Below are 11,567 nucleotides of genomic sequence, written 5' to 3' on the forward strand. Positions count from 1 at the left end.
TTATTTTATTTTTAACTGCATACATCATACATAATATTTTTTATTTATGTAACACTGAAAAACCCAAAAAAAAATTATAATATAAGTACATAAAATTGTTTGAATCTTTATATAAAGCTTAGTTTACCTTGTTTTAAAAATTAGTACTAAATAAAATTTCTTAAACTTTATCTATAATACCTTGATTCCACAAGATTCCACTTACGAGCACAGCCATATTGATAACTGACTTAAGTACTTCTGGCATCAATTTGGGCTTTGTAATAGTATCATAGTATAAGTAGTAACTATTGAAGCAATAGATGCCAGCAGTGAATAATTTATACAGACGAAATTAGCCATATTGAAGTAAACTGGACGGTTTGTTATCAATGCGCGTAGTTCTGACGCTTCAGTAGATAGATTCTTGCCTGTAACATAGCAAACCGTATAACATTAAATTGTCTACATAGATCATATTGTAATATTTAATTTATCAAATGTACCTTGAGTAAAATTTAAAACTACATCAATAACGCCGATGTATTTTAAAATATAAAGATTAAAATAGAAATTCAATAAATGTAGCCTGTTTTCATATTTATAAATACAATCAAATAAAGCTACATCAATAACGCCGATGTATTTTAAAATATAAAGATTAAAATAGAAATTCAATAAATGTAGCCTGTTTTCATATTTTATATGGCACTAAGAGTAGAACGTCATCGGATACAATATTTGGGACAAATTGAGAAGAGCCGTATGCGCAGACAATTCATTTGAGTATTCTTTGGTATACTTGCTGTCTATTTTTTTTTTCATCATTTCAGCCCTTGAGTCGTCCACTGCTGGACATAGGCCTCCCCCATTGAGCGCCACAGGGACCGGTTCTGGGCCGCCCTCATCCATCGGACTCCGGCGACCCTGACCAGATCGTCGGTCCATCTCGTGGGGGGCCTGCCTACGCTGCGTCTCCCGGTTCGTGGTCGCCACTCCAGAACTTTTCTGCCCCAACGGCCATCAGTTCTACGAGCTATGTGCCCTGCCCACTGCCACTTGAGTTTCGCAACTCTAAGGGCTATTTCGGTTACTTTGGTTTTCCTGCGGATCACCTCGTTTGTGATTCGATCCCGCAAGGAAACTCCGAGCATAGCCCTCTCCATTGCCCTCTGAGTGACTTTCAACCTTCTGACAAGGCCCATAGTGAGCGACCACGTCTCACTTCCATATGTCATCACTGGCAACACACACTGGTCAAAGACTTTCGTCTTGAGACACTGCGGTATTCGGGACGAGAAGATGTGTCGGAGCCTCCCGAACGCTGCCCAGCCGAGTTGGATTCGACGAGTGACCTCTTTCTCGAAGTTGGACCTACCTAATTGGACTGTTTGTCCCAGGTAGACGTACTCGTCGACAACTTCAAGTGTAGCGTCTCCTATCTTGACAGGGGTGGGTCTGACATGGTGGTTAGACATGACTTTTGTCTTATCCATGTTCATTCTGAGACCCACTTGTTGGGAAACGCTATTGAGGTCATCGAGCATTGCGCTAAGGTCTTCTAGGGTCTCAGCCATGACTACGATATCGTCGGCAAATCGAAGGTGAGTCAAATACTCGCCGTTGATGTTGATGCCGAGTCCTCTCCAGTCCAGAAGCTTGAAGACGTCTTCCAGTGCAGCGGTGAACAGTTTCGGAGATATTATATCTCCCTGTCTCACGCCACGCTGTAGCTGGATAGGTTTCGAGTACTGATCCTGGAGGCGGACTGACATGGTGGCGTTTTCGTATAGGCACTTCAACACTTCAATATACCGATAGTCAATTTGGCACCTCTGGAGAGACTGAAGCACTGCCCAGGTCTCGATCGAATCGAAGGCTTTCTCATAGTCCACAAACGCTAGACAGAGGGGCCGGTTATACTCCTCGGACTTCTGTATAACCTGCCGCAGCGTGTGTATATGGTCTATGGTACTATAGCCTTTTCGGAATCCGGCTTGTTCGTGAGGCTGGAAGTCATCGAGACTGTTAGCAAGACGATTCGTGATGACTCTCGAGAACAGCTTGTAGACGTGACTCAGGAGCGAGATGGGTCTGTAATTCTTTAAAAGGGTTTTATCGCCCTTTTTAAAGAAGAGCACCACCACGCTCCTGTGCCATGCCTGGGGCGTGGTACCCTCGTGAATGACGGAATTGAATAGTTTTTGGAGAGCCTCTAATATTGGCTGTCCGCCCGCTTTTAGAAGCTCTGCTGTTATTCCGTCATCACCCGGAGCCTTGTTGTTTTTCAGCTGCCCGAGAGCCATACTAATCTCGCACAGGTCGATGTCCGGGATGTCTTCGGTATAGTGTCGGATTAGTGGGGCTCTTGGATCTGTGGCCGCACTGCAAACAGGTCGTCGTGTTGACGTGTATAACTGTCCGTAGAACTTCTCTACCTCACCCATGAGCTCCGGTCGGGAAGATATAATCCTGCCGTCCTCGGTCTTCAGTTTGGTCAGCAGGCTTTGCCCAATGGACAGATCCCTGGCGAACACCTTAGAGCCCCTGTTCCGCTCAATAGCCTCTTCAACACATTTAGTGTTGAATTGGCGTATATCACGTTTCAGGGACTTACAGATCTGTCGATTGAGCCTCCGGCAGACTGTCACGTCACCAGAAGACTGCAGGACCATCTTGCGTCTTTCTACCATGAGCTGTAGGGTGGGATCTGAGATCTTTTGAGTTCTTTTTGGACGCTGGGTCTTAAAGAACTTAGACCCAGTCGTCTGGACAGTTTTCACGAGCCTGTTGCTATACTCATCCACATCTACGCACTCACCTAAGCACTCGAAGCGGTTCCGGAGTTCGAGCTGAAAGCTCTCGGGGTTTTTGATATGGGCAGATGCTGGTCGGAGCATGGACTTCATCAGTCGAGACCTCTCAAGCGATACGTTAAGATTCAATGTGCCTCTTACCATTCGGTGATCACTCCCGGTTTTCACCGCATTGATCACAGAGACATCATTGAATATACGCCGTTTGGTCGACATGATGAAGTCAATCTCATTTCTGGTAGCACCCTTGGGACTCAGCCAGGTCCACTTGCGCTGACTACGCTTTTTGAAGAAGGAGTTCATCATAAAGAGTCCCTCCCTCTCCATGTAGTCGGCCAGCAGCTGACCCCGCGCGTTCCGTTGCCCATACCCAAATTTCCCCATTTTCAGCTCGTTGCCGCTACGTGTGCCCAGTTTCGCGTTGAAGTCCCCCATAACAACGGTGAAGTAGGTCTGTTTTTTTAAATAAAAATATTAAATCAAAAAATGCATTTGTCTATTCCCGTTGTCACCGTGAACAGTAACTATTTTAGCACTTCTTACGGGAATTATTAATAACTAGCGTTTGTTCGCGGCTCCGCCTGCGTGACAAAGTTATTTCATTGAGTCAGCAAATCGCCTATCCGTGGGCCTCGTCCAAATCCGTTCAGCGGCTATGAGTGAAGTTGTAATAAGTACCTATAATCTAAAATGTTTTTAAAACATTATTGCCTATAATACAAACATTTTCACAAAAAATCGCTTTTATAATATTAAGAACGAATAAGAAAAATATAATTACTTAAGTTTCGGTGTACTCAACTACTGCTGTTATTAAATAATTATAATTTATTGTATTTTCTTACTAGGACTTTTATAAATTAGTAAGTGGTCGATTATGGTGATTATTCTTTCTCTCTTGCGGTAAACGTTCTCGCAGTGATCAGCTAAGTTGACAAAAATGGCGGCGCAGGTTAATAGTCTTATCAAGTTTGATACAGCCGGTAAGTATCCAGAATCATATGGAGTATCCTACAAACAGAAAGGAGTTTTATAGAGATGATTTTACTATTATTAACACAAACAAAATGCACAAGCCCTTGTATACGACGTATTAAGAATGCCTTGATAGGTTTAAGTACATTGGCAAAAGATGATATTTTATGTCCACAGTAAAACATTCTGCCCTAATACAATCCTTAGGGTTAAAGTACTTATACTCATGAAAGTTGAGCTGTATCTACACTGAGCTTTGAGATAACTAACTTAGCTAAATAAGTATCTACTTACTTAATTAAAAGTAGCTACTTTCAAAATACTATAAAATTTTAATCGAAAAGATCGATTATTTTACTTAACATGGTAAGTTCAGACTTCAGCTTGTATGTATTTTTACGAGTATAATATAATATTGAATCCTAAGTAGATAATACGCAGCAGAACTCACCTGGGATTTTAACACAATTCTTACGCCAATGTTTGTATAACGTACCATATCAATGAGAAGACTCAGACTGTTTAACAGGATCTAAAAGTAAATTGTATAATTAGTGATTAAAATTAAGTACTTACTTAAAAGTAAAGTACCTATGTAAGTACGTATATAAATAACTGCCTTACCCGAAGCCCATACATGCTGTTGACGTAAACCACTTGTTCAGTTAGCATCAAATAACACCTGGTTAACGATTTCACTTCATGATGGCCAGGGTGTGGTAAACTTTTTATGGGATCTGGATGCAATTTCCGTTTCGACGTCGATGAATTTTCATTTGCGTAAAGCCAGTTTTTATTAAAGATACAGTCACCTATCAAATCTGTAGAACACTCAGTGTCATTATAGTGAACTTGGACTAAATCTCCTATAATCTTTAAACGGACCTCTGCGTGTATAACATGAGAAGTAAAATCCAACATTGTAGCAATTTTTATGTACAGGTAGATATATGCAACCGAGTATACAAGGGGTGTTCTCCACCCATAACTTAAAACCCAAGCAAACATGTCAAACGAAGAACTAACAATCCACAATCCAGTAAAAAGTAATATTAATTTTATTATTCTTTTCTTAATGGTCTGGTAAGAGTTCATGCCAAGAACTTTGTCAAGCTTGTCGTATTGTTTGAAATATTCCGCACTGATGCGTCTACCATACTTATAAACGAAATATAAGTCAACTATATATTGACAATAATCGTAAACCATTTGTATAGCGTCTGTAAGTTTTATGGAGATAATGATGTCACTGAAAATATATTTGACTTTGAAATAAAAACTTATTATTATTAATGTTCCTAAAATAGAGGCTGTGACTATGATTCTTATTATAGAACTTAAAGTCATTCTGGCATCTTCGACGTTGCTGTTTATTGCAAATATTTTTAAAATCCATATTAACGGAGTAAATGTTTTGTATGTATTTTGTTGTGAATTATTCATTCCACTACACACTGTACCGACTACTATAATATTTTTAGATAGTACAGCGCGGCGCGACGGGAGTAGGAGGTACACTTGTTCGTGGATACGTAGTTAATTACGTGAGTGCCACCATATCTTTCCATATATCAATGAGGGATCCGTTTCCATACGTGAATTGTAATCCATAACATATTAATAAATAATCAGCTGAAAATAGTATAAGTACTTATCAACTACTTTTTATGAATTCTGCTGTACAGTCAGCCACAAAAGTGACTGAACAAATTCATAACGCTTAGGATCCATAACTTCAGTACAAGTATTATTTTTTCTTTATCAAAAATAAAATAAACCCTTTGAACTTTTTTGTAAGGAGAATGGTATATGGTAAAAGTACATTTAGCCTGTCGCCGTCCACTGCTGAAGCTAGGCCTTTCCAAGTGAGCGCCAACCATACCGGTCTTGAGCGGCCCGCATGCACCCGCTACCGCAGCTATTTTCAGGTCGTCGATCTATCGTGCAGGAATACACTAAAACAATTTTAATAAAAAATAAAAAGGAAACTCACATTAACAGTAAAACATAAACATCGGCGCGGCGCTCGGCGTATCTACACAAAGCCCGCGGTATCTCTATTGGCCCTTATTTAAGCGCAGAATCCAAGTACATCATGTTAGCCTGTCGCCTAGCGCCTCCATCATACCTACACACTGGTGTCCATGCCAGGTGTCGCCTAATGAACGTGGGGAATTATAAGTGCGATATATGTACCTAGATTTTGACTAAGGGCGCTGCAAATGTCTCCTTCTAAGCCCCCTTAATACACTACTGCGGAACTTGCAAACAATGGACTATTATTCGTCTTTTACAACAAGTAGCGACAATTGGACTAGAATTTTCTAATCGCCTTTTAACCGCATAGTGGTGCTCGGTCTGATGTGGAATAAGGATAATGAGTCTTAACTGGTCTAAGTTTCCTACTTTTAGACGTATTGTACTTATTTTCATTTATGAGCAAGGATAATGCACCACATTATGATTACATTAGGTACTTTCTATAATTTTCTGCAATGGTAACGTTGGTCATAAAATTTCATATAAAACAAAACATTTCATTGGCATCGATGTATTGAAAAGTAAGAACAGCATAATATTCGTATATTAAATTCCCAACTTTACATAGCTTTACAACTTGTATTACTTATATAAGTAGGTACAGCACTTAATAACCTTGAGAGGCAATCCATTACCAAATGAATTACTTAAGTTTTTACATATTAAGTTCGATGATAATAAAGTAGTTGATGTGATAGGTAACATTATTATTGTTGAATGGGTACATTTATATTTGTTTAGGGTAACATTTGTTTATATGTAATTTAATTTGTTTTTGTGGCAACACGCCTCCACTTCCTTCTTCCTGTCACGGGCTGCCGGCGAGCAGCCACAATAATGTAGTTCTTTAAGTTTATGTTTAAGATATCAAATTAAATAACAGTGATCCGTCATAGTGGTTTTATTAACATGGTAGCAGAGCGTGGTTGCCTGCAAATACAAAGAAGAAAAGAAGATATTTTCGCAAATAAAGTGGAAACGTGCTATATATACAATAAGCAAAAATGGCGTTTACTAAATGCAATGACGCAGTTATTCCAATATTCGACGGATCGGATTATAGTAGCTGGAAAATACGTATACTTAAGTTTTTGGAGTTTAAGAAATGTAAAGAAGCTGCCATACGAATCAAAAATGATTCGGATGATGTTGCAAAGTGGGAAGAGATGGATATCCAGGCAACGAACTACATTTATAGTGCAATAAGCAACAAGCAACTCGAATATATATGCGACTTAGATTCCGCATGCAAAATATTGGCAAAATTTGATGAAATGTACCTGCAGAAATCATCGGCACTACAGATTATATGTCGCAACAATGTAGAAGCAATAAAATTATCGAACTATTCGCAAGTAAGTGTATTTTTGACGACTTTGAGAAATCAATAAATCAGTTAAAACAAGCCGGCGCGACGGTAAGTGAACAAGAAAAATTAAATTATATGTTAAAGGCCTTACCTCGTAATTACAGTCATATTGGAGATCTAATAGACGTTTTACCAGAAAAAGACAGAACTGTAGATTATTTGAAAAGTAAAATTATGTTAAAATCATTGGATAAAGAACCTGAAAAATGTAATGAACCATCACGCGACAACTCAAATGTTTTTAAAGCTCACACTAGTAGTTCTGCATCACCTAATAAAAACTTTAAATGTTTTACCTGTGGAAAACCTGGCCACATGCAAAGAGATTGTCGACACAGAAATGTTAACAGTGGTAGAGGAAATGGATTTATTAGATTTAATAATAATCGTGGACATCAACGTGGATCATATTATAATTCAAGAAATATTAGAGGAAGAACTTATAATAATAAATCCAGTAATGAGAGTGGTGGTAATAATTTCCTTGCAACTATTGAGAATAATAATGTTTCAACTTCAAGTAAAATATATAATATTGAGCAGTCTGGCCACTTAACTTGGTTATTAGATAGTGGTTGTACAGATCATATAATTAATACTGATGAGTACTATCATTCATGTGAAATATTACAACAACCTATTAAAGTAAAAGTTGGTGATGGAAGAATATTAGAAGCTACAAAGGTCGGAAATATACAAACTTATTTTATGGTCTATGGAAAAAGTCTGAAGTTGTTTTGAACAATGTTTTCTATGTCAAAGAGATGAAAGCAAATTTATTGAGCTATTCAAAGATTACAGACAATCATAAAATTGTTTCCAGGGGACGACAATCAAAAATATATAACGCCTATGGAACTATTATAGCTATAGCAGTGAAAGAAGATAGACTGTATAAATTAAAAGGTTATATAAATGCAAGTACATTACATGCTAATTTAGTGAAGAAATCAAGTATGACAGTGAAGGAGAAATTACATAGGATGCTTGGTCATATAAACTTTAACAATTTGAATACTATGTGTACAAGTGAATTATTGAAAGGATTACCAAAGGAGATTGAATGTAAGTACATGAAATGTGCTATATGTATTGAAAATAAAATGCATAACTTGCCATTTAAAAATAATAGAAAACGAGCACAGGATATATTAGAAATTGTACACACAGATTTAAATGGGCCACACAGAACTACAGGTTTTAATGGTGAAAAATATTTCTTAAGTTTTATAGATGACTATAGTAAGTTGGCAAAAGTTTATTGTATTCCCAAAAGATAAAGTATATAATTGTTTAATGCAGTATGTTAATGAGATACAAAATTTAACTGGGAAAAATATTAAAGAATTGAGATGTGATAATGGAAAGGAATACATTAATAAAAGAGTGTTTGACTTTGCAAGATCAAAGGGAATTATGATTAAATCTTGTCCGCCATATGTGCATGAATTAAATGGCACAGCAGAGAGGTTCAATAGATCAATAATGGATATGTCAAGATGTCTATTGGCAGAGGCAAAAGTGCATAAAAGATTTTGGCCTGAAGTGGTTATGGCCGCAGCTTATTTAAAGAATAGAACATTAACAAATGGCACTATAGAAAGGAAGACGCTTTATGAGATATTTTTCAAACAAAGGCCAAGCATTGAAAATTTAAGGATATATGGAAGTAAAGTATTTGTTAGAACACCAGAGGAAAAGAGAAAATGTAAATGGGACAGGAAAGCCGAGCTTGGCATACTAATGGGCTATACAGATGTTGGATATAGAGTATTAATAAACAATAGAATAGTTGTAGCAAGACATTGTGATATAATTGAAGATGATGTAATGTGTATTGGTCTCGATGATAATAGAGAAGAGAAAAATGATAAAAGTAATAGCCAGCCCCGAATAAATTGGAAGAGAAAAATTATAGAAGAGAAGAAAGAGACTAATGCAGAAGAAAATAATGAGAAAATTAATGAAGATTTGAATGCTGAAACAAATGAAAGTTATGATGATAATAAAGTAATTAAACAAGAAATCGGCGTAAAATCAAGCCACCAACTCGGTTTGATGAAGAATTTGGTTATTATTGTATAACTGTTAACTATTGTGATGCTATGATTCCAGATAATTTTCAGGAGGCAATAACTAGCGATGAAGCAAAAGAATGGACTGAGGCTATGAATCGTGAGATGAACAGTTTGGCAAAAAATGAGACCTGAGACTTGTAAGTAAACCAGCAGACAAACAGCCTTTAGATGTGAAATGGATATACAGAAAGAAAGCCGAAAATAAATTTAAAGCTAGGTTAGTAGTAAGAGGTTTTCAACAAAAAGATTTTATTGATGATATATATTCACCCGTTGCTAAAATGCAAACTTTAAAATTGTTATTGTCTTATTGTTGTCAAAATAATCTTAATATACATCAGATGGATGTTGAAACTGCTTTTTTAAATGGTAAAATTTTATCTGAAGTTTATGTAAACCAGCCAATTGGTTATGATGATGGCACTGATAGAGTTTATAAATTAAATAAAACATTATATGGTTTAAAAGAAAGCCCTCGGGCTTGGTATGAATGTGTCAATAAGTTTTTAACTAGTCTTGGATTTCAGAGAAGTAAATATGACTTTTGTTTATATTTTAAAATTGGATACTAATGTGAGTGTATACATTTTGTTATATGTTGATGATTTGTTAATATGTTGTAAAGATGATAAGGTATTGAGTAATATTAAAAACAATCTGTTAAGTAAATTTTCTATGTAGGATATGGGTAATGTTAAAGAATACATTGAATACATATTGATTATGATTATAAAAAGAATAAGACCATGACACTGAGTCAGGAATCATATATAGAATCATTAGCTAAGCGTTATAATATAATAAATACAAAGTTATATACTACACCAATGGAAGTAAATCTTAAACTAGAAAACTGTAATATAAATGAGAATGTAAAATATAGAAATTTAATTGGAGCACTTTTATATATTAGTTCAGGTACAAGACCAGATATATCGTTCAGTGTTAATTATTTGAGTAGATTCCAAAATTGTTATAATGAGACACATTTTAAATATGCTTTATGAGTACTTAAATATCTTTACTTAACAAAACATATAAAATTAATTTATAACATGAATATAAATTCTGATATGTTAGATTGTTATGTAGATGCAGATTTTGCAGGAGATATTGTCAGTAGGAAATCAACAACAGGATTTGTAATTAGATTGTTTGGGAATGTAATATTTTGGAAATCAAAGAAACAAAATTGTGTAACAAAGTCATCTACATTTGCTGAATACATTGCGCTGTCAGAAGCTGTTACTGAAATTAAATTTATAGTTTGTTTAATTAATGAGATTTGTCAGAAAGATTGTAAACCTGTAAAAATATATGAAGATAATATTGAGCTCAAATTATTGCTAAATACGGAAATTTCACAAAAATTCAAAACATATTGAAGTTCATTATCATTTTGTTCATGAAAGTGTTAAAATTGGTTTAATTGATGTTATAAAAATTGCATCTGATCAAAATATAGCTGACATTTTAACAAAACCATTGGGAAGTAATAAATTTAATAAATTTAGAGATATGTTAAAGTTGTTGTAAAAGTAAATTATCTTTCAGATGGATATTATGTTGAGATAAATATTGGTTTAAATTGTTTAATTAAAAGATGATAATTGTAATATAAAAAAAAGTTACAATTAATATGTTATACTGAAGGTAATGTTTATAGAGCTATTGTTTTAATTTAAAATACTTGATATGAGTAGTGTATGATATGATTTAGTTAAAATATAAAATGTAAGGAGGCATGTTGAATGGGTACATTTATATTTGTTTAGGTAACATTTGTTAATATGTAATTTAATTTGTTTTTGTGGCAACACGCCTCCACTTCCTTCTTCCTGTCACGGGCTGCCGGCGAGCAGCCACAATAATGTAGTTCTTAAGTTTATGTTTAAGATATCAAATTAAATAACAGTGATCCGTCATAGTGGTTTTATTAACAATTATACTTTTAATTGACGAGCAAGCGCTCGCGACGTCGCGTAAAAAGTCTTTCCTGCTATAAAAGTCTGTAAAACACAATGACTAAATAGTAAAAACAAAGTGATGTTACGACGCTAGTGCACTCTATTTAAAATAATCACATAAATTCATCGGATATATTGCACTTACTACGTAATTAGATATGGCGTTCCGAAGTCCGAACGCTCACTGTGATTGACTCAACAGTAATGCAATCCGTTCATCACACGCCGGTGCCACACATAGCAAAAATATTTGAACACTTGTTTGAACTCATGTGTGGCACGGGTATTTGCATATTTGTGCATAGTTTGTTTAAATGTTTGCGTATTTGCCATTCGGTATCGG

General features: G+C 35.7%; 1 protein-coding gene across 4 annotated transcripts; it reads right to left on the reverse strand.

The window, feature by feature from the left end:
• Positions 1-7: 7 nt before the first annotated feature.
• On the reverse strand, positions 8-6,553 carry LOC115445227. Of its 4 annotated transcripts, XM_030171438.2 has the most exons (6): positions 5,967-6,553; positions 5,593-5,725; positions 4,395-4,591; positions 4,222-4,302; positions 3,641-3,806; positions 8-410 (listed from the first exon to the last, which is right to left on the reverse strand). In XM_030171438.2, exons 2-6 carry the CDS (start codon positions 5,648-5,650, stop codon positions 247-249), a joined length of 666 nt encoding a protein of 221 aa, XP_030027298.1. In that variant the 5' UTR covers positions 5,651-5,725; positions 5,967-6,553; the 3' UTR covers positions 8-246. The 4 variants fall into 4 exon arrangements, with proteins under 4 accessions (XP_030027298.1, XP_030027300.1, XP_030027297.1 ...); XM_030171440.2 differs by having other exon boundaries at positions 5,593-6,553; XM_030171437.2 differs by lacking the exons at positions 5,593-5,725; positions 5,967-6,553 and having other exon boundaries at positions 4,395-5,584.
• Positions 6,554-11,567: the final 5,014 nt, after the last annotated feature.

This window comes from Manduca sexta, chromosome 14 (genome assembly GCF_014839805.1).
Source record: "Manduca sexta isolate Smith_Timp_Sample1 chromosome 14, JHU_Msex_v1.0, whole genome shotgun sequence".
Classification (NCBI taxonomy): Eukaryota; Metazoa; Arthropoda; class Insecta; order Lepidoptera; family Sphingidae; genus Manduca; species Manduca sexta.

Bases quoted from the DNA above. Each gene is read 5' to 3' on its own strand.
- LOC115445227 (XM_030171437.2), bottom strand. From the start codon at position 5,213: ATGAATAATTCACAACAAAATACATACAAAACATTTACTCCGTTAATA. The intron at 4,303-4,394 runs GTAAGGCAGTTA...ATTTACTTTTAG, and splicing joins ACAGCATGTATGGGCTTCGG to ATCCTGTTAAACAGTCTGAG. The intron at 411-3,640 runs GTAAGAAAATAC...GCTATGTTACAG, and splicing joins ACTAATTTATAAAAGTCCTA to GCAAGAATCTATCTACTGAA.